The sequence below is a fragment of the Musa acuminata genome, chromosome BXJ1-10 (assembly GCF_036884655.1).
Source record: "Musa acuminata AAA Group cultivar baxijiao chromosome BXJ1-10, Cavendish_Baxijiao_AAA, whole genome shotgun sequence".
NCBI lineage: Eukaryota > Viridiplantae > Streptophyta > Magnoliopsida > Zingiberales > Musaceae > Musa > Musa acuminata.
Genome location: NC_088336.1, coordinates 25,967,054 through 25,990,284, shown reverse-complemented (window position 1 = coordinate 25,990,284; position 23,231 = coordinate 25,967,054). Strand labels below are relative to the sequence as shown.

Below are 23,231 nucleotides of genomic sequence, written 5' to 3'. Positions count from 1 at the left end.
ATCAAATGTTTGATGCATGTATGTTCTTGCAAGTAGCTCTTACTCTCGCATTCTGTCAGCAAATGTGTTCTTGAGCATCACTCTGTGGATGAACAATTTAATTAGGAGGTATGAAATGGTCTTGCCAGAGAGAAAGAAGATGATTTAGTGGCAACAATTTCCAAAGTACTAGCAACCAGTCAATGTGGGCAGCCATTGCCATCCCTTTGCTCCCATGCCACCATTATTGGGTGTTCTTCGGATTGCTGCTGCTCCTAAGAATTCATCAGCCTCTCCATCATAATCTTGACCACGGTTGGAGCATCCACAGTTACAGCAACCCTGACTGTGGGCTTGTTCGACCATTCCGTGTTTTCTCCATACCTGCAACATTTTAAGCACATCAGTCATAGAAGAGCTGAAGAAGAAAAAGATGAAAGTAAACGAAATGTGATTTTTCTCCTAGTCTTGAAGAAACTCATGTTTGCCAAAACCATGATCTTAGAACTTACAACAGGAAGCAAAAGCATGAGTGAAGTTTTCTCTTGATTTCATTCGCCAAGTTGAAGAAATGACATTTTGCTCAACCATGATACCCTTCTTCAGTAGCATATATGTGCAGAGATAACTTGAAGGTAATGTCACTAGCAGCCTTAAACGTTATACTTAAGAAAGCATAGCATATACATAGTTTCCCGGATAGAAAGCATAGATATGCATAATTTTCTAGATAAAAGCCTTGCAGATACATAATTTTCTAATGGAAAGCATAGCATGTAATCAAGTGATCAGACATTAAACATCAGAACTTTTCGGTGTTTTCACAATATGGATATAGATGGTTGATGATCTCATCCATCCCTTCATTGCAGAAAGTGCATGTCTGTTCAACTATGATACACTTCTTTAGTGGCATATACTTGCAATAGATAACTTAAGGTTGGTATAAACAACCTCATTTTCATGATAGGATAGCATACAAATAATTGTCTAGATAGAAAATCTTGTTACCTTTTCTTGGTATTATCAAATATCGTCATGCCTCTCGTTATACCACATGTTTGAACCCGAACCACCCCCTCAGTATAAGTCAGCAATGAAGGATCGACCGCAGCAAGAAGAGCTGTTGGGTCATGAAGGTAAACACCTGCATACATCCCACACAAAGATCATGTTATAGATACATGCCGCTTAACCATATTTCTCATCCTAAGGTTACAGACATCAGTGGTACAAAAATATGTATCGACAGATATCTGTCACTGGTCAGACCAATGGCAGATATTGGATCATATAGCTTCGTACCTATCATCATTTGTTCTTACTTTTTTATAGTGATATTGGGCAGTACAATTGGGTATATCTGTAGTATCTCCAGTCCAATAAGATGCCAAATCAAGTAGTGGAACAACATTTTAAACATTGCTCGAAACTACTCTTTACTAACCTTTTGTCGCATAGGCTTCACGGTGATACGAAAAATAGATTCCCAAAATCTTGCACAGATATTGAGCAAGCTTGCTTTTGGATTTTGCAAGCTTTTCACAATCAGCATCTGAAATGAATTACAAATACCTTAGCTGAGGAATGAGAAATTTGATAAAGCACTGAATATGACAGGATCTTCATCTTGGTAGAAAGATCATTCTATTAACTAGGCGAGCTTGATCTTTGATAGAGCTTATATTATATGAGTGTAGCATTTCGAGCTACCAACAAGTTCCTCGAAATGTCAAAAACTTCACAGATATGGCATTAGGTACCTGTAAGAACAACTTGATGTGTAACATTTATTCCCACAGCCGAAATATCAGCCCCACAAGTGAAGACAATATCGGCAGCATCAGGATCACCAAATATCTGCTTAAGGATTTTCACAAAAAAATAAAGATGAAATAGATAAGATATAATTTGTGAGGGAAATCCTGAAAAAGGTGCATAAATTACTTGATATTCATATTGTTCATTCTAAAGAACCAATAACAAGCATAGCTGAACATGCTAAACAAATAATAATTTACACAAACTTCAGGAAAAAAAAAACTACTTTTTTGCTATCGACAATACATTGAGATGATTTGCACTCAGATATCCCGCTTGATATGTTTACGCAATAATCGCTCAATACAAGGTAAATCATTAGCTATGCCAAAACAGAATGAAATTTTGATTCAAAAACATGACATATCTTGCAATACTTCTTCCAATAACTTAGTAAAAGCAAGTATTAGAAAGTTAATGCTAGTCCAGCTTGAATTGATCAACTTTTAGTCCTCTCTGCTACCAATCTACCCAGAAACACTTGAGGCTTCATCTTTTCTGTTAAGACCACTGCATCAAGTTTTAGCTTTGACCACATTCAACATGATACTAAGGTAAATGACAGCAGATCAGCCTCGATTTCTAACTTTGTAATTGGATACATGGCCTCTTGAGATCCAAACAAATTTAATTACCTTACAGGCCAACTTGTCTCGTATGGAATAATTTCTAGTAGTTTGGACGTTGGATGCAAGATGAGTATTAGTTTAATTTTGCATGACAACATAAACCTCAAAGGCAAACCAATGGAACTAGCAATATTGTCAGGATTGCAACAGCATACATTAGCCTCAGCTGCTGGATTAACATTGCCATTCACAAAAAAGGCACCTCCAAGGATAACAATTTGCCCTATCTTCTTTGGAAATTCAGGATCATTTTCAATGGCCTGTAACAAAACAGATGATAATTTTGCAGCATTAAATAAATACCAAGAACATAGGATAAATGATGATCCAGATCAGAAGAAGCTGACCAGAGCAATATTGGTAAGCGGACCTAGAGCTACCACTGTAACTTCTCCAGGGAACTGGCTAGCTTTTTCTACGAGAAATGTTGCAGCTGATTCATCAATGGCCTTCCCCTTTGGTGGTGGGAAGTTCTGGTTTCCCAGCCCATCCGAACCATGAACAAAATCTGCAATCCGGAGCTTTGTACCTTTCTTTGAAATGAAAGAAATGAATGAAATTATATAGTGAAAGTCAGGTCTTTTATTGTGACTCCAATGCAGGAAATGAATGACATTATAAAGTAGAAGTCAGGTCTCTTATTATGACTCCACAGTAAAACTAACAGCATATGGATACGAGAAATATTAGCACACTAACAAGCATTAGATTGAAACTTTCATTCATAAGGCCAAATCGTTCTTTTTTTTTGTGGTAATTGATCAGGAGGAACAAAGACCCCTGCAGTTTGTGTGCGCAACTAAATAACAATCCAACTTCTGATGCCATCAGAAAACCAAGATGGGTAAGGAACTATATAGTAGGCAAAATCAACACAAACAAACTGACTACTTCACAATGATAATTTTCAAGAAACCTTAGAAGTTATGATCCAACTAGTTGAGTAAGGAACTGTAATTTTCAAGAAATCTCAACTACCCTGTTGAGATTTCTACAATTGCATTCATCTTTTGTGATATAATTCTTGCATACATCACTTAGCTTGTTCAACTAAATTTTAATTTAAATATAAAGAAACTAGTAAATGAAAGAAAAATAACAAAGAGACATGAATAGCAATCTCCAAAAATTGAACAACCATTTTGAAAGAAAATCTATTAAAAAATGGCCAACTTGCGGGAACCTTATTTGCCCATTTTGAATAGCATACCGTGATTGTTACATGAGATCCCTCAGCAACTGGAATATCACTCCTCTCTGCAACTTCTAGCTAAACCAGTTGGCAAAATAAGAAAAAATATACACAGGTGAGCAACTAAAATTTAGATATGAAATATTTTCAATAGCACAATAATTAATGCATAACTGGTCTGACACTTTAACATCAGGACAAATCGCCTGTTCTCCTCGCAGAAAGACAAAGTGCAAATTATAGCTGATGTACAGAACAAGCTTAGATAACAAATACAAGATTTTCTGTGACAACATATAAGATCATTGTAGACAAAATTTGTCTAGTCCTGTTCATTCTTTTATACAATGGATGGTCATTGTTTCAGTCATCAATTCAAGATCATGTCATATTTTGAATATAATGAAAATGACAAAAGATTCTAAGAAACTCCCATTTTACAAGACAATAGTATTGCCTTTGGGTTTTGAAGACAATGTCGTGACAGGATTTGCGGGGCGGGGGGGTGGGGGGAAACTCACAATGACATACCTAAAACTGGCCTTTCTGAAAATACTATAGAGAAAAATATAACTTGGGAATGTAATAAGTTCCTAGGCATAGATCATTAACTCACCTTGCAGGTATCTAAACAATCATACAAAGTTTCACAGGGACAAAACATCAAGAGGAGCAGGTGGAGTACAGATGATTATTCTAACTCTTGGAACTGCAACATTCTTTAAACTGCAAAACACATGACAATATTGCTACAATTCTTCCAGTATAACATCTCTGTTAGTGTTTAGGCACAACTGCAACACCTATCTCTAATGCTATATGAAATCTTGCAGGTAATCATCCATAACAGGATCATACAGCTCCCAAATCTCATGGCAAGAAGGCTGGGTCATGGACCAATCGACATCCACAAGGAACTTCTCCCTAGATCTGATCAGTTTACCTGCGTTTAATTCTTAGGTTGCAGTATTTTGGTTCTTCCTAACACCATATCACTAGATCAGATCGAAAAAGACCTTTCTTCCTGAGCAAAGATTGTATTTTGATCGACAAAAATCCAAGCTTTGCTTGCAGTAAACGAAGTTTCAAGTCAATACCAAATGCAACGCGTTTCTCGTGGCGAGGGTCGTGTACACATTCCCGTATATCGTCGTCAGTCCGATCACCTCTATCTCCGGTGAATTGAGCGCCACAAATATCGCCATCGCATCATCTTATCCCGCAATACAAACATTCAGAACGCACAAATAACAGTCTAGCATCAGATTTCGATCCGATGAATCCAAATCCAATCCAAGAAAGTTACAGATCAAATCAAAGAGAGCAGGATTTTGTTTGGATTCGAGAGTTGGGGCTTCGGAATACCGATTCCGGGGTCGGTGTCGATGATGATCTTCTTCCTCTCCATGGCGCAACCCCAGGGCGGCAGCTACAGACAATGATGGTGGTTCGTTGTCTTCGTCCTGCACAGTTCTCTTAATACCACCACCAACCACGTGATCGTCAACGGCGGTGCCGAAGAAGAAAGAGCTCGAGCCAATCACCGTCGCCCATCTCATGCCACCGTCATCGATCGTACCGTCTAGTGTTGTCGGGTCGGCGTCATGTACGGTCCGGATCGTCGCCCATCTTATGGCATCGTCATCGCTCGCTCGTCACATGGCGGTCGATTTGGATCGAAGAAAGGTTGCCGAATCTCGAGGCCAACCACGTCGTCCCGTTTAAAACGATCCCGTCTTGCCAACGGATCTATTGAGAGGGATGGGGCGAGGAGCCATGAATGCACTTCCCAAGCTGGAGAAGAGGGCCTCCAAAGAGTCTTCGGCTAAGAAACGGGAGTCCAAGAAGAAGCCGAGCCCCAGAAATCCATTGAAGGAGCTCAACAACAGCTCCATTCCCCCTCTTGGCTCCGCTGAGCCACCCAAACGGGGATGTGTCAGATTCTTGCTCGCCGATTCATCTGCCAAAGAGTCGCTCGCCCGATCCCAATCAGTGCCAAGAACTCCCAGATCCGCGCCTCCGAATCATAAAAATGTGGCCTCCAATCCCAAGAACTCCACGAACGGTGCCAGGTACCGAATCTCCCAAAAGAACTCATCAAAATCCAATCTTGAACTCCCCAAGGAGCTCGAATCGAGGAAAGCCTCGAAATCCAGACCCCCGGATCTCTTCCCGCGATGGAACAAAAGGAAACCCAGCTCCAATGGCGAGAATCCTCATCCAAGATTAAATCTTGAACGGGGTTCTGAGGGAAAAGTTGGTTCTTGTTTGGCTTCCACGCCTGAGAGAACTCTTCTAGGTTCCGATTCGGCGAAGGAAGGAGAACGGAAGCTGATAAGTACACCGACTTCGGCCACCACTCCTCCCGTTCAAGCATCCATTTCGCCGGAGTTCACCGTGGAGGCCTCTGCGGTGGCTGCCACGCCTGTATGTTTTGCCGCAGGCCATGTGATCGCCAGAGTGCACGACCGGCGGAAATGCAGGCCCAGAGGCATACTTACCATCGGCAGAGATGAACTGGAGATCGAAAATATTCACGGTGGGTGTCCCTATCCGACTCTGGTTTCCGTGACGCCTCCTCCTCTCGCCCGGGCGTCCGTTCATTGGCTGTCTTCACCTTCGGAGATTGTCAGTTCGGGTCTCGGTAGCAGCTTCGATTCTAGCTCTAAAGTTCTTGCCGCACATTGTCCTGCTGAAGCTTCTGTGGGGTGGCTTCTTCCCCCTTGTGAGGATGGAGATAATATGCCCAAAGATGAGTTCTTGATGGGATATTGGAGATCTTCTCCGGATGATTCTAGCAGGAAGAAGTCGCCTGAGCTTAGGGGCTTGTTGGGCCTCGATTCTCCAGCTTTAGAAACAACACCATCATCAGGTATTGGCATTCAGCAAACTCCTCCTACTGGTGGTAGTGATAGTCCTTTCTCAATGATCCTAGAAAGGATTGCAAAGATATCCAAAAGCAAACTTGTGAGGCCTCAACAAGAGATGGGAGGATCCTGCCATGGTTCTGGGGACTCCTCTAATGAAGTCCATTTTATTTGCACACCATCATCTTTTTCGAGTTCAACGAAGCAGAAGAATTTGGCTGATTCTAAGATGGATGCAATGGCAGAGGCTCTCGAAACAATTAGCCTGTCACCAAGGTCACTAAACAATGATACAAGTTGTCAAGCACCATTGCCTGGGCTCAGTTTCCAGTTTGAATGCCTGGAAAACCCGTCAAGTTCTGTAGATTTAGATCGTTTTCAGAATCTCTCGTGTGATAGGATCTCTACATTGAAGGATGATGCTTGTGCTAAAGAAGAGATTTTGCCAAGTTCTCAGGCAAGCATATCATGGAGAGAAGGAACGGTCAGTAGGATGTTTGAGTTGGGGGAGTTGGATCACTGTCAGTGGCTTTCGGAAGATGAGGATAGCTTCATTCACCATGAAGAAGATAGAGTAAGATCCGTTCCTGATCTTGAGCTTGACCCGAAAAATATCGGCTCCACTCTAAAGAAACAGAATGAACATATTGCACCATCCGGTTTTGGATCTGTCGAGTTTGTGTTTGAAGCTGAAAAGAGTGAAGCAAAAGTTCTTCATCCACAAGGACCCACCTCATGTGCAGAATCCATTAGCATAGAGGGGCTTGTGGTGGACTCATCTGGTGATTCTGACTGGGCATTTTTCTACAAAAAACCACTTATTTGAAGTATGAGATGCTTTGCTTTTCTCAGTTGGTTATCTGAGCCTCTTGTATTGTTAGAATATTAGATTAAACTTTTTCATGTCCCCCAGTTTCTTGAACTTTGACCTGCCATTAACTATGAGATGAGCTTCCATGTCCTTCAATCCATGTATACTACATTCTTAGTTTTAGTAGTTTGAACTACCTACATGACTTGCTTGAACAGGTACTGATAGCTTAAGAAAAGGGCATAAATTCTACAAGATTCATGTAGCTTGTTATCTATGGAACTCTAGACCAGTATAATTGCATTGGAAGGGTTGCAGTAAGCCAAATCATTATAATGTGACAAGAAAATTTGTTGTCTTTGAGTCATCCTATGCAAGTTTGATCTACCATTAGGTGATATTCCAAAGCCTCATTTCTTGATTTACTTTGGTGTTCATGCAAATTTACCCTCAAGATTTTGGTCGATGTTACGACACAAGTGTTGGCAAGGAAACAACAGTGTAATGATTCTCATCAGGCAACCTAACTTCAATGCTTGCAGAAACTTGTTTTAATTCTGCTTCTGTGAATTTAGATCCTGTATGAAAGTTATTGAAGTGAAACAATTGGGAGTTTGATTATTGATCCGCAAACTATAGTTGGATGAAATGGCTATCTGACAATTGCCACTCCATAATCCTTAAAAAGGATATCATCATTATGTAGCCTTTGTAGGCAAAATATGTAGACTAAACAGAATCTTATAGCTGCTTATTCAATCTCACTTTTGCATAATCAAGAAACAAATGCTTTGGCTAGTAAGGAACTGAATGTTGGAAATTTGCAGCACCTACATTTTGTTCTGTGATAAAAGTCATGAAAAGCTCTATTTTTGGTCGATTATGTAACGCGCATGAGAATTCTCATCTTATATGGAATATGTTGAGAGCTTGTGTTTCTACGAGTACACTCGGCATCCCTGCTTTAAGATTCTCACATCAACCATGATTTCCTTTGTATCATTGTAGTGTGGTTTTCTGGGATTACAAAGGTGGTTCCCTTTAAAGTGCCAAGACATCCTGAGATGAAAAGGCATGCATAGACAATCACTCTTTGGTTGTCTGATTAGTGGAAGGTTATCATCATCCAAAATGTCCCAAAGGTCTAAGCTAGATTGACTAGAGTATACAAGAAAGACAACAGAAAAGGTATCATGTGGTGTGATCTAAGCTCCAAAAATACAAAAGAGCCTTGTGATTCCTAGTTATCATCAAATATCATTAGTGTGATACTAAGAACAACACTAGTGATAAAAAGAGCTTCAACAATCAATATGTTGAGTTTGTGTTGTTACACTATAATCTCACAAGACAGGATGTGAAGCTATGTATGTATTCTTTTCTCATGCTACAAATAGAACAGATGCAGGTGAACATGCAATTGGAAATAGGGTTGCATTGCAATTGCATTTTTTTTGGCCTTGTATTTTACTCTAGGTACCATCAATATCCATCATATTCAGCAATGATCCTTGTATAATCATGAGGTGTTACTAACAGATGCCCAGAAACACAATCAACTAGTTATCACCTGCATGAGAAAAAAGTGTCATCATTCAGGACAATAAAACAAGATAGTTGGACTCCCTGAGTAAAAGAAAGATCAATTAAAGAGATGGATTGACATGTAAAACATGATTCTGAAAACAAAAAAGAAAAATGATTCTTAGTCAGCCTACTATTATCTAACAGAGCAACTTGCCACAAGCTCCTGATACCAGTGATGGACTGAGAATATGCACACAGTAGGGAAAAGATCAAGGATGTGCATGTCTTGTGAACTTGTTTGCTGATGGTCATCTAATCATGGGCTCACTCAACAAGACAGGGAGGAATTTGGAAATGATTAGATGACCATCAACAAAACAGATTCAAAGCTGCAATTTCTTCTCTACAGGAGCCTAGAAAACAGATGAGGCACTGAAGGAGCCTAGAGAACTTGTCAAACAAGGCTTATATGATGCATTGAATGGATGAGGGGTATATTCCTGCAAAGATACAACAAGAAGGCATATTCCTAGAGAATAAACCTCTTGCATGATTGAAGGATGGGCAAGAAGAGTCACTCCAGATCGTACTCCTTGATGCAGGAAAAGATGCAATATCCACCTCCATGCATATGCTAACAAGTTACTGTGGATGGATTACTTGCAGTAGATTTGGAGAAGGAAGCCTGTGAAAGGGTTGACAAAATTTGGTTGTTAGGGTATCTTCAAAGTAATTCTTTGATGAATAGATATATTTGGATTTAAATTAAAGCATTATAATATATTTACTTAATGCTTGATACTCTAATCAAGGATTGATATATTCATATGTGTGTTTGAATATATATATATATATATATATATATATATATATATATATATATATATATATATATATATATATATATATATATATATATATGTGTGTGTGTGTGTGTGTGTGTGTGTGTGTGTGAAAATTTGTCACGTGCTGGCGAGCCCTTTTAAACGAAATAATGTACAAAAGTAGTCGATTTCAGTGTCAGTGTTGCGGTGGAGAGGAGAGGAGAGGATGGCTTCGTTCGCCGCAACCGAGCTCGGCCGTCTCTTCCCATCGCTATTGGCGACGCCAAGAAACCCTCGACCGGTTCCGTCTCCCCTCGGGCGCTCTCCCGAAACCCTCGTCTCCTTCTCCTCTTCGATTCGAGGTACTCGTCTTGGCCCCTGCATCTCCGCTCTCCGTTCTTGGACGCCCCCCCCCCCCCTTTCCCCCTTTCTGATCTCCTCGTGGTGGGTTCCTCCCAGCTGCTCCAGCCGCACTGGTACTCTGCGCGAGGAATGGGCGTGCGCCCGTTGTCGCGGAGGGCACGAAGCATCTAATCGGGTCGTTGACGAAGACCGAGGGGCTGAAGTTCGCGGTGGTGAGTGCTTTCGTTCTGTTTCTTTGCTGGACTTTGTAAACTTCCTGGCGGTAGCTTCACGGCTTCATTTTATGGTTATTGGTTGGGAACTGATCGGTTGTTTTCTGAATTCCAGTCCGTTATAGTGGGGAAATTTGGTCATGTTTCGCGGCGACCAGTTGTTTGATGCTTTGTCGCATAGGAAACGTTTGACACTTACGGATAAAAAGATGATACTTTGGGGTCTTTTCCTCTTTGAAAACCAAAAAGATGTCTGTTTACCTATAATGCGTGATCATTCCGAGGTGTGGTTAGGATCAACTACAGAGATATTACCACACTTAAGTGATTGCGTTGAGATTGTAATTTTGGTTTTTAGTTCTGTTATAGTAAGCGTGCGAAGCTATTGTAAACAAAAGCTTGATGCACCGTAATGCCTGTTTTCAACAAAGTTGGTGGATTTTTGGTGTTTCAGGAATTAGTATCCAGTTACTAAGGTATGCAAGAAAATCTTGAGATAAGTAACTCCATAAATTAAGGGTTTGTTTCTATCTCCCTTTGGTCTGTATACTGCTTAGAGGATATGACTGCAGCAGTTTTCCAAGTTTGGATGATAGTGAAGCATTTGGTTTTATTATCATAAAATTGCAACAGCCAACAGATAAGATAGGTTCCATTGCCTTCCTGAAAGCCTTTTAGATGAACTTATTAGTGAAATATTCTGTTTTCTTTGTCCCCAAAGAAATGAAATTTAGATGGTTTAACTGACAAACATTCTCTATGGATGTTCTGGCCGAGAAGTTTGATCTGGTAACTTTTGTTTTTTTCATCTATAGGAACTTATAGAATTTGATCTAGTAGCTGGAACATTATTGATCTAGATCTCTTTTTTTTTCTGGAAGTTACCATAGTGGAAAGTTCTGGGAGATGATTATAAACTGTAGCTGGTAGGCATCACTTTCTCATGTTTTGTGGTGATTGGCCTGACTTCAGAAAGAAAGCCAGTAACCTGGTTGTTTCATCCTCATATTTACAGTCCAGTGTTCCTTCAACAGGATAATGGGTTTATCTGTAAACAGAATTGCAATCCTGATGAAAATGAACCATGACAAAGCCTAGTTAATTCCCATGTTCTTAGAAAAAACCTACTGTTACACCTTGCATATACAACTGTCAGATTAAGGGTGATCAGCGCATAATTGAATGATTTGTTTGTACAGTTTCACCTTTTCCAATTAGCATACTACTTAATTCTTTTGCCTTTTTAACAATGCAGGTTGTAGCACGCTTTAATGAAATTATCACTAACTTGCTATTGGAGGGAGCTCTGGAGACTTTTCAGCGTTATTCAGTTGATGATGATGATATTACAGTATGTAGTTTTCATGAAGCTTTTAATAATTTCAAATTTCTTCAAAATATCATCTTGTTTACTGACTATATTTAGGGATGTAAATTGTAGAGTTTTATTTAATGCTTTCTGAGATATTGCGTATCATCAGTTGGTTAAATGTGTGCACTTGTTTTGTTATGCTTCTGCAAGGCTTGAGGTTTGTTTCGCGGGTAACTGCTATTTTAAACTTGTTCCAACTGGAAATATATAAGATTAAGTACAGTTTTGCTCTTGGCTGCTGAACAAGCTGATTTCAACTCAGATTCTTAAGGCTTAGACTATCAGAGTATCAGTAATCTCTACTTCATCTCAATATTTAGCTTGCTTAAAGCTCATCTCTTATTGTTCTTTAGACCCAAGAATCATTGTCAACAAAACTTTAGCTCGCTCACGTTCTGTGCATGTATGGCAACATAACCTTGAATGTGGGAATCATGGTACATAATTAATACAACAATGCAACTTTAAGGGCTTCCATATTGCGTCCGGTTTTAATTGTTTACACTAATTTACAGAATTTATTCATAGGAGTTTTCTTTATCATATTATATCTTTTCCTTCATTCATCAGCTTCCAATTTAACAATAATTGTTAGTATTTTGCTTTGCTCCACTGGAGATCTTACTGCCTGCTTTTGCAAGATGAATTTATGTTGATGTTCATGTTTTTGCTGACAAGGAACAATATCATCTTTCGTCTAGGTTGTTAAAGTTCCTGGCAGCTTTGAAGTTCCTGTTGTTGCACAACGCCTTGGAAAATCAGGAAAATTTGATGCAATTTTGTGCATTGGAGCTGTGGTAATGCCCATCGACATCTATCTTAGCTACTTGAATGTCATCTCAACTTACCATTATCATATTTTTGTATCTGCCTATAATGAAGACATCAATAACCATTAATTGCAATGTTACAGGATCGTAGAATCCGTGATCTAGATCTTAAGATTTAGATCTATGGTAGAATCATAATTTTGATGATTGCTATGGATGATATAATTCTTACTCGACGAGATCCATCAAGATCACATTGGTTTATAAATACCTAAATTGTGACATGCACTACATGTTTTCAATTTTTGTACACCGTGGTATTATTACTAATTATTCTAGCAGACAGTAAAGCAATCTTCTTTGCATTGTATTTCCTAAGAGCAAACAAGTTGAAGTTAGAATTGAGGCTTAGTTTCTTGTAACTTAAAATTTGAAGTATTTCTTAAAAAATATTCCAAACTTGAATTCTGGGCTTCTTGTTGCATATAGCCTTATTAAATCAAGTAAGCTTGATATATATTCATTAGATGATGATGAATACTAGTTATTTTTCTTAAAAGTGTTCCTTTTTTTTTTTCCGGGTATTCACTTGTCAGTTTTTTTTTTATTCTTTCGGTGTTTCTGTTTTTTTATATTTTCCAATACTTTGAGCCCTTTTTGGAAAATTGATAAGAATACTTCAGTCAGTGATTCCTGGCATCATTTTTTAAAATATGATGGGAAAACTATGATAATCTGTTGAACAACTATAAATTTTGGATTTTACTCATCTCTCAGCTGTTTACTTGAAATGATCATCAACTGAACTTTGTTTCTTCAGACAAGTATTTATTTGTAAAGATTCCTAAAAACTTTCAGTTCTTTACTCGATGTAAACTCAAAGAGCCTTCTTACAGTCTTGGATGATGGATGGTTAATGTGAGAAATATCCTGCCTATAAGATTATTGTACTTGAACTGTCTTCCCATAATGTATAAATATCCATAAATGACTCTTGGCGTATCTTAATACCCATTCTTACTCTTTTATGAACCCCTTAAGGTTAGGCCTAATCAATTATTACCTGCAACTGTCCTGATTAAACAACACAGGTTAGGGATTAAATAAGATCCATATCTGTGATGAATCAATGACACATGTAAATTACCTATATAAATGTTGATTCAGAAAAAAAAAACTGCAAAATTTAAAGTAGAGCGGATTATAGGATGGAAGTAGAAGGTGAAAAGAAAGGAAATAAAGAGATGCAAAAGAAGAAAAGAAATATTACAGAGCTTGGCGGCTAAAATGCTTTTCTCAGTGAACCATTGATTTACAAGTGTTAAAATTGTTCCATTGTCTTCAATCAAAGGGGTATTGATTAAGGAAAGAAATCAAGGTGTGGGACGGTGAAAAAAAAAAGACAGATTGCATAGGGACAACAAAAAGTTTGAGTTGTATGTATATATCCTTTTTCCTGTGTTGGTCTAAACTGGAATACGAGATGAATATAAGCAACTTGTGTAATTATGCTAATTAAATAATTTATGGCATGACATCATCTAACAATCTCTGTTATTAAAGACCCAATGATTATTCGCAATTCCTTGGTTTTGCATATTCAAGCTCTATAGTAGTGTAGTGCTGCAAAGTGTACCTTTCCTTTGAAAAGATGTTCTTGTTAACTTTTAGCAAATGTTTTGATTTGATGCGTTTACCAGTCTTGGCTCCTTGTTTGCTGTTTTGTAGATTAGAGGTGATACTAGTCATTATGATGCAGTTGCAAATTCGGCAGCATCTGGGGTACTTAATGCTGGATTATCTTCAGGTTGGTCAATGCCCTCAAATTCTATGTGTTACAAAGGAGTATGTTGCTTCGCTATTACTTTGCTTCCGGTACCAGCATATCCCTTTCACTTTTTGTGGTTGAACAAGGAGTAACATATCCAAATTGATATAAATGCATGTGAAAACTAATATGTTATTTCCTTTTAATATTATTGCAGGAGTTCCATGCATATTTGGTGTTCTGACCTGTGATGACATGGATCAGGTAATCAAAATGTTATTCTTGACAAACTGATTCAGGATGTTGTGATCCACTTCCAGTGACAACCAGAACTCAGGACTTCTAAATATCAACTTTCATAATAATGATGTATTTGTCTGAATATTGGAACGGTAAAAGATTTGCCAACCTATCCTGCAATAGGACCAACATACCTTTCTACTTAAGGTTTTGAACTCAGTTAATGCTCAACCTACTATTAGCTTTTTCAACCATCCTGTCCTCCTTGGCCTTTGGGTTTGAACTTGGAAGCATTCATTGAGTACTTAGTCAATAAAGTTGACTGATGTTTTCTAGTGACATTATACAGCGACATAACATCTTTGTGAACATGTCAGAGGGAAAGATCATAGTGCATAAATTAGTCATTTGACAGTCGAGAACTTCTTTGATCATCATAAGTTTCTTACAAAATATGGAGAAATAAGTTTTTTTTGTAGTGTGATTCTTGCCAAATTGTGTTGAAATTGTATAGAACAGCTTGCTGTCATAGTATTTCCATCCTTATTTGCATAAGCCTTGAGACCCTCCCTGTCAATTTCGTACAGGCCTTAAATCGAGCTGGTGGTAAATCTGGAAACAAGGGTGCAGAGGCTGCTTTGACCGCCGTAAGTCCTTTTTTTGCCCCCTTATTTTAGCCTTTTTAGGTTATGGAAATCCATTTGTCTATGATCATTTTTAATCTGACATTTAACCTTTTTTTTTTTTCTCTTTCTCATCCTTCCATATAGATCGAGATGGCTTCGCTGTTTAAACACCATCTTTTGAAGTGACCACCAGTACTGCATTCATCCTCTATTAGAGCCACCTTTTTTTTTCCGCTTCCTTGAGTTTGTCTTCGAAAATGTCATTCTGCTGAAAAAAAGTTTTTGTTGTCGGCCTCAATAAATTCGAAATATTATTTGCTGCCACCCTTAAAATAAAAAAAGCAGTTGGTGTTGATGTTGTGTGCTTCATCAGACATTTGCAGCACTTCTTATTGATTGCTATTTGCGAGCATTTGCTTCATTAGAGCAACAATGCTTTCAACTTCATCAAGTTGCTGTCTTGAGCAACTTCTAATGGCCATAGACAAAAAAAGGTGCCTTTTTGATGCACCCATCATCAAAAACAGCCAACAGCAGCAAATGGTGAATGGTCAAATTTCTCATGTTCCAGACCAGCTTCAGTTCATGGAGTCTGTTGTGAAGTGTGTGGCTCAAAGGTTGCCATGATCTCTGTTTATTAGTAAGTCTACTCCAGACTAAACTCAAAAAAGGATATCAGGGAAGTGTCTTTGCCAACATCTAACATTGATATGATATGGGCTTTGACAAAGTTGAGGCAAGTAGTAGATGTTGATTAGTAAGTCTACTGCATACAGTGGGACAGACTGTATGCAACATTGATCTATTTGACGTCCCAAGGCTGATATCATCTCGTTGAGTATAAACTTTTGGTCTAAGATGATTAAACTTAAGTTAACAATAATAAATTTATCTAAATAAAAAAAATATTTAAGCTCTCCATGTCATGTCATGGTATGTGTGCATCTATCTATGCGGATTGGTCTCTAATCATATCAATTTTATATCGATGTTTTTAACATGTCTTTTTTATTGGTACATGTATGCGGATTGATTTCTAATCATATCAATTTTATATCGATGTTTTTAACATGTCTTCTTTATTCGGATATTAACTTTTTTTTTTTTGGATCTAACTCACTTTAAATTTAAGTTAATAATAATAAATTTATTTAATTTAGATTTAGATTTTTTATATTTGATGTGAGACGAAACTAATATAGATTATATTCCACGTTATTCCACGAGTGAAGGGAGACCGTTGGAGTAGGTCATGGAGAATGGCAGTCAGCTTGAGCGGTGGTGGTGAGAAGGGTGCAGAGAGCAACTGACGATGGACAAGGGGAAGGCTTGGACGTCCACTTGCGTTTGGCCCTTCGAAGCAACGAAAAGGAACGCTAGATCACAGGAGATCTCCATCAGATCCGGTAGCCGAATCCAACCCCACTCACCACAAACTCCCATTTCTTTTCGGGACCTGCACATTGTCCTCTGTCGCGCCCGAGGAGGATGCAATGCATCCACCGCCAACCACATCCTCTCTCTATCTGTCTCACGTCCTTCTTCTTCTTCTTCTTCTCTAAAACCTCGCACGTCGATCTTGTTCTTCCCCGTGGGTTCATCGCCATCAGTGACGCCAAGGTACTACTTCTCTTAGGAATTGTTTCATGCATTGATCGTTGCTCTAATATCTCTTATTTGTGTGTCAAGATATAGCCACGTGCACGAGAAGGCCAGTTTGACGAGCTTTGCTGGGTTGCTGCAATGGAAGGAAGAGCGAGGAAGGATGGGTTCACAACTGATTCGAGAACCGAGTGTAGAGGAGCTTCACCTCCAAAGTACTTCAGTGCCGAGTCTTTCTTGTTGCTGCTTTGCCTTGCTGCCTCACTGCTGCTACTTCCTGTGATGCTGCCTTCGTTGCCTCCTCCACCTCTGGTGGTGCTCCTACTTCCCTCGGGCATACTTGTTTTGCTCATGGTCTTGGCATGCATACCCTCTGATGTAAGAAAGCTTGTAACCCCTCTGTGAGCAAGTCATCTCTCTCTCTCTCTCTCTCTCTCTCTCTCTCTCTCATCTGATATGAATGATCATCTTTCATGGAGCAACTGTTTGTTCTTGTTAACTAAAAACCATCATCAGCTCTTGCTAGAGAGGTATAATCTTGCAAAAATACACAATGGAAGCATTGGAAACTCGGTGGTGCTGATGATAATATTCATTAAACATTTTTTAAGGATAAATTGGTTCTGACTGAAAATTCTAAAAGCTGTCATATTAGTGGTTATATATATTAGCTTTTGTGGAATACTCCATAGACATAAAAGAAGTAAAATTTTCGATCAAAACACTACATTCTCTTAAACATACGTTTACAAGGAAGACAAAGATGATAAAAGTGAAGAAATCTTATTTTATGTATTCATATCATCGAGTTTTTTGGTTTTCAAAATATTATAACGTAAAAAAAAGTGCTTCCAATCATTACTATTTGAGGAGATAACTCTTCTCTTCTTCACTTGAAGATAGGAGATTATATTGTCGAATTCCATAGAAAGAGTTAAATTATTTTATATCGATTTCATATATATATATATATATATTCTTTGTTGAAGATATGAATATTGGCTTGAAATATTTCCCAAAAAGATTCACAGTCCAAATACATGATCAACAGTACAAGGAAGTTCCCAACATAATTGTTTTATGTGGCCTACAATCATATGAAGACTGGCTTGGCTGATAGCGGTTTGTAAAAGCATAATGATCTGAGTCAATATCTTTTGCAAATACAAAGAAACAAGGTTGATCAAACAAAGTATTCTAGAGATGGACAAGGAATGAAACAAATCTTTGGCACATAAGAATTTAGAAGATGGTAAAGATTAGAGATTACTCAGTGGATGGTAAACAATCCATCTACAAAGGTTTTAAGGTGGAAAGAAAACCTCACTACAAGATAATGGACAAGGAATGATTCAATAATACATGTAAACAGCATAAGTAGTAATCACTCATCACCTCCTTGATTGAATTAATAATACAGGGAAAAAAAAACATAAAACCTGTTTGAGAAATTTTATCAGTGATCGAAAACCCACTGGTCCAATCAATGACCAGATAAACTGAGGGCTTGATGGATCAACTCTTGCTCTGGAAACAAAACACTGATTACAACTGCTAAAGATGACAAGGGATTTAGGAGAATGCCCAAATACTACTATTGCACTTTGGTTACAAACAGCAGATTCAACTAGGTATGATGGTGAATACCAAGTCCTCTGCAATGGGGTCCTGAGCAAGAAATTTTGACTTTAGTTTAGGGTATATTTCGAAAACAAACTGAGTGTTTCAATCAATCGAGATGCGGTGCCGCCATATATATGCGGATAAGACCAAAACAACAATGCTCAAAACTAATCCGATGAGCACTTTTCCAAGGTAAATCCTCGCTTGGCTTACCATTAGAATGTTTCAGACGAATGTTGGGTATCCATGCAACTCTCGATGCAAAAGCATGGAACAGGAAACAAGCACAGAGTGCCCAGAGCTATAGGGGGCTGAGAAAAGACATATTTACTGTTCCATGATTCTGTGTTCTATCAATTACCTATAATAGGGTGCTACCGATGTTTGGAAGTTGCAGAAAGAAGGTAGGAAGGTGCTGCTCCAAAATTGCGAGAAGCTCTCTTGCCTGGCTATTCTTCTCCACCGGCCTTCCGCCAACCCTACTAGCTGCCTCCACAAGCTGTCCTCTCAGTTTTTGTGGCAACAACTGCCCACCCTTCTCCCGACACTCTCTGTATAGTGGCAAGTATGCTATCGCAGTCACCAGGGGTGGCGGAAGGTCCTTGAGACAGATGGGTGAACCACCCCTTCTCAGAATCCTCATAAAATTCACATAGTGATTTTGCCCATAGCTCAAGCCCTCAGCATAAGCTGCCTCGGACCAGTGTTCCTTCAGAAAAGCTCTCAGATTAGGGGCCACGGCCTCATCACTGGACCTCGCAATGCTGTCGGCCACAGCATATGTTGCTGTGGGGTCGCCAAGGAAGTTGTTGCGGAGAAGGAATGCAACGCCATCCAGAGACCCGCTGCTTCTCTCACCTGCTGCCTTTAGGACCTCGATGCTCAGGGCAGCTAGGACATGCTGCGGGATGTGTGGGAGAAGGTAAGATGCAATTCCCACCTGGCTGCTAGAGGCGGCGGCAGTAAGGGCAAGGCATAGTTCCATGTCCCTACATCCCCGGTCAACAAACCATTGAACTACCTGCATGCAGCCCCTCTCAGCTGCTCGCATCAAAGGACCCAGGAAGGCCGCAGCATTCCCTTCTTCAACCAAACACTCCATGGTTCCAATTTTACAGTAGTGAGAGGCAAAGCCTAGGGCAAGATCAACGTCGATATCCAAGCTGTTCCTCTGAGCAATCTGGGGGAAGAAACACAATGAAATTAGGAAGAGTTGCTCGGACACCTTTTTCTGTATAAAAAGTTATTGTTGTTTCTTTCAGTAGAAAGATTGCTCAAAGGAAGTTTGTTTTCTGGTAAGCATGATAAACTCACTAGAAACATGGGGCAAGATCCAAAGGCTGTTTGGGGGAAGAGAACAAACTTGCCCAATGTTTCTCTGGTAAGTATGCTAAAGTTACTCTCAAAAACCAAGATCCATCAAGTATGGTAACTAGAAAACAAACACGTATCCAGTTTAATACTAGAACACCTGTATGAAAAGCAAAAGTACAAAATGAGTTTTAACTTGCTGTATGCTAAATATATACTATCTTGTTTTCATTACTAGAACACCTGTCTGAAAAGTAAAAAGTACAAAATGATTTTTAACTTACTGTATGTTAAATATATACTATCTTGTTTTCATTACCTGCACAACAGCCAAAGGCTGGTTGACACAAGAATGACAGAAAGTTCATCCACCGGTGAGGGCAGATGATTTTCAGGTATGCATTATACAACCTCATTCTAGCGAACCATAATTCAGATTCTATAATGTAGATCATCAATCTTTAGTAAAAAAATCCAAAATCATCCTTGTAGGCACAATCATGATAGGCAGCAGGTTTCGGCTTTCTATTTTCGGCCTTCTCTATTTGTCCTATGTTGGTATCTACTTGAAATTGTTTAGAGTTATTAAATAACCAACAAACATATAAATAACCAAAATGCAGCTGAAGCTTGGGTTATCATTGCACAGCCCAATTCACTGGCAACCAAACTTAATTGATAAAAAACTCGGAAATTATTATCTGCACTGTGAAACTGGAAGTAAATGAATACCTGTAGTAAAATTCGTACGAGCTCTGTACTTCCAAATCTTGAAGCTTCAAGAAAGCATTGGTTTACATTATCTGCACCGCCCTCAACTAGCATTCCCAGTAATCCTTGTATTACAGTTGCTGAGATTCCAGATGTAGAGAAGAGAGTCAAAGGGAAGCATGCTGCATCAAAAGCTTCAGTAAAATCCTTTCCTGTAAGGTTGTTGCCAGCAAGATCTAAAAAGTTCTTAAAAGCTGACAACTGAAGTTGGACTTCGAGAATTGTGCTGTGGCTCCTTCTGCCCTTATTCTCCTGGCACCGAGAGTGAACTCCGATGCACTTCAAGGCCCATTCTGTGAACTTCTGGACCTTTGCACCTGCTTCTGCCTTCAAAACCTCATCACCGTGGCATTCTTGAAGACGCTCATGCAACCTGACAAAAAAGGATGGCATGGGCAAAAGTACATTATTTATGGAACATGATGCAACTTTACCTACTATAAGAGAATGCAAAGTAGTAACCCAAGTGAAAATTTTCACCGATGCAGATGCATGAGTTCTTTGAAGTTTCCATGAGCTATCAAAGGAGATCATGCAAAGGAATCACAATTACCTATGGGCCATGATGCCCACTGTATCAGCCAAACTCATGGTTTTGCTCTGACATGCAGAAACACATGAAGCCAAAAACGAAGTCCTGAGGGCCGCCCTTGTGAAGTCATTCGCTCCATTGGCAACAATCTTCTTAATCAGGCCAGTAATACCATTCAGTTCTTGCCGAGTTGTCAGGAACCATATAGAGTCTAATGCTATGCACAGCATATCATTGAGAGTCAGTGGATCAGCCAACAGAATCAGGTTCTCAGCAAGCTCTAAATCCTGAGAACTCACTGCACCCTGAAACAAGCGACCAAGCTCAATCCTCTCCTGCCTACTGAGTTTTTTCTCCTGCTTATTTTTGTCCTTCCTTTGGATTTCAGACTCCATCAACTCGGAGGATTTCGATCTGACCTTGCTGCCACAGCAATGACCTTTGGAGATGAGAGAGCCCTTTGTCAGTATAGGAGCCTCCCTTGAGAAAACAACATTGCTTTCCTCACCCATCTCGCCCTCAAAACCAGCGCTACCATCTGCGCAACCAATGACACCGTTCTCGTTCTCATCCATTTCCATCTCCGAGCACAAGATATCCTCTGGTTGAGACTCTTTCACCAAATGCACATGATCCTTCTCATCGACCGTCACGATGGTGTTCTCTCCCTCCATCTTTCACAAAACCAAACAATTCATCAGCCGCTTTTCCCAACAAGAACCCAATATTTTGCAACCAGATCCAGTTCTTTCAGTCAAATCCCCCATTCCAATAAGCAGCAGCATCGAATCAACGCCTTTCAAGACCAAAATCTAAAGGGCAATTTTTCACAGCTTATGCATCAATAAGAACCAACAATTCACAAATCCACCCCAAGAACCGGAAAATCTCAAGCTATAACAACCGATTCGACCCCCCTCCACCACGTTTCCGCCATCAAAGAAGCACAGCCACCGGACAACATCATCAATCCTCAACGAGGTGAGGGAGCTGATCGGGCTGCGCGGGCCATTCTAAGAACCCTAATACTCTTCAACACCAAAAAGCTAGATCCACTACGGCACCTGCAAAAGAAAGAACAAAAAGCATAAAAGGCCTGAAACGAGAATCGGACACATCCCAAACACCATAATCTTCAAAATAGGGATTTTTATGACGACAAAATCCATGACCATAACAAGCGAGCAGAAAAGCCAATACAATAACCGTTCCGTGATGCAGTAACGAAGGAAAAAAGAAACGAAAAAATCAAAACCCGAAACAAGGATCCGATTCGCAATAACCACCATAAAAGCCCCAAACAAAGATCAAAAATGGATCTTTCACGATGGCAGAACACATGATCATACCATCGAGAAGAAAAACCAACAAAAAAAAAGATGCGGTTTTTAGTTTTAGTGCAGCGACGGTGGAGAAAAATGGGCAGACAGCAGCAGCAAATGAGCGCAGACTGGCAGAGATGATCCCAGAGGGAATAAAAGAGGAAGAAAAAAACAAGAGAAAGAGAAAAAGGAGGGGCTAGAGGCCAACCTTGAAGGCATGGGACTGAGAGGGGAGGAAGAGGAGGTGGGGGAAAGAGAGGGAGAGGGAGAGGGAGAGAGAGAGGGAGCTCGGTCCCAGCGTCCATGGAACTCTCCTCGGACAGGGAGACGCGACCCTTTTTATCGTCTTGTTTTTCCTTTTTCCCCCTTTTTCGTATTCATTTCCAGCCTCTAGAAATAAACTAAAATTTTTTTATATGTATATATAATTTTATTCATAGGTCATACATGTGAGAAATGTTTTTAATTTTCCCCCTTTTTTTCTTTTATATCACCACATGAAAACGACGGTCACCGCACGCGCACACACACACACACACACACACGTTTCTTTTTGTGTGGTGGGACCCTTCATCGGGTGCCGTGAGGCCCACTTCAATCATTGGAATGATTTCCACCCCCCTCTCTCTCTCTCTCTCTCTCTCTCTCTCTCTTCTCTAAAAGAGAGTAATTTCTTTTTTCCTTTTTTTTTTTTTTACCTTTTTTCTCTCTCATGAAACCCTACTTCATCCACAGCCATCAAATCCCCTGTCCACATAAACTCCCACCCCAACATAGATCTGTTTACTTGTCCCTAAAAAACAAAGGATCTCTAAGTTAAACTCCATGGACTCTATTATTAGCCACTGTCATTCTTATTGGCACTAATCAAAAATGCACATTAGCCAAGCACAACTATAATTGGAATCCCATGGGTCTCCTTAATCTCTCTCTCTCTCTCTCTCTCTCTCTCTCTCTCTCTCTCTCTCTCTATATATATATATATATATATATATATATATATATATATATATATATATATATAACACTAAGGAGTCCAATCATTTAAACTTACCACAATGGTATATAG

The 23,231-nt window shown here is 39.4% G+C and overlaps 4 protein-coding genes across 6 annotated transcripts; 2 read left to right on the top strand and 2 right to left on the bottom strand.

Moving 5' to 3' along the window:
- Positions 1-23: 23 nt before the first annotated feature.
- On the bottom strand, positions 24-5,144 carry LOC135583801 (probable uridine nucleosidase 2). Of its 2 annotated transcripts, XR_010480643.1 has the most exons (10): positions 4,987-5,144; positions 4,719-4,834; positions 3,640-3,699; positions 2,777-2,962; positions 2,585-2,689; positions 1,743-1,839; positions 1,427-1,534; positions 991-1,126; positions 177-363; positions 24-82 (listed from the first exon to the last, which is right to left on the bottom strand). XR_010480643.1 is itself a non-coding variant. In XM_065087158.1 (9 exons), exons 1-9 carry the CDS (start codon positions 5,027-5,029, stop codon positions 255-257), a joined length of 960 nt encoding a protein of 319 aa, XP_064943230.1. In that variant the 5' UTR covers positions 5,030-5,144; the 3' UTR covers positions 24-254. The 2 variants fall into 2 exon arrangements, 1 of the variants encoding a protein (XP_064943230.1); XM_065087158.1 differs by having other exon boundaries at positions 24-363.
- A 99-nt stretch (positions 5,145-5,243) lies between these two features.
- LOC103969769 (uncharacterized) lies at positions 5,244-7,339 on the top strand. The gene has a single exon (XM_009383419.3). It carries the CDS (start codon positions 5,383-5,385, stop codon positions 7,312-7,314), a length of 1,932 nt encoding a protein of 643 aa, XP_009381694.2. The 5' UTR covers positions 5,244-5,382; the 3' UTR covers positions 7,315-7,339.
- Positions 7,340-9,828: 2,489 nt separating this feature from the next.
- Positions 9,829-15,356, top strand: LOC135595779 (6,7-dimethyl-8-ribityllumazine synthase, chloroplastic-like). Its single transcript, XM_065087153.1, has 8 exons — positions 9,829-10,012; positions 10,110-10,225; positions 11,481-11,576; positions 12,299-12,394; positions 14,096-14,174; positions 14,353-14,399; positions 14,963-15,022; positions 15,146-15,356. Exons 1-8 carry the CDS (start codon positions 9,877-9,879, stop codon positions 15,185-15,187), a joined length of 672 nt encoding a protein of 223 aa, XP_064943225.1. The 5' UTR covers positions 9,829-9,876; the 3' UTR covers positions 15,188-15,356.
- Positions 15,357-17,968: 2,612 nt separating this feature from the next.
- Positions 17,969-22,513, bottom strand: LOC135583797 (ankyrin repeat protein SKIP35-like). 2 transcript variants are annotated; one of them, XM_065087151.1, is made up of 4 exons: positions 22,371-22,513; positions 20,862-21,904; positions 20,270-20,681; positions 17,969-19,406 (listed from the first exon to the last, which is right to left on the bottom strand). In XM_065087151.1, exons 2-4 carry the CDS (start codon positions 21,512-21,514, stop codon positions 18,588-18,590), a joined length of 1,884 nt encoding a protein of 627 aa, XP_064943223.1. In that variant the 5' UTR covers positions 21,515-21,904; positions 22,371-22,513; the 3' UTR covers positions 17,969-18,587. The 2 variants fall into 2 exon arrangements, with proteins under 2 accessions (XP_064943223.1, XP_064943224.1); XM_065087152.1 differs by lacking the exon at positions 22,371-22,513 and adding an exon at positions 22,190-22,334.
- Between the last annotated feature and the right edge of the window lie 718 nt (positions 22,514-23,231).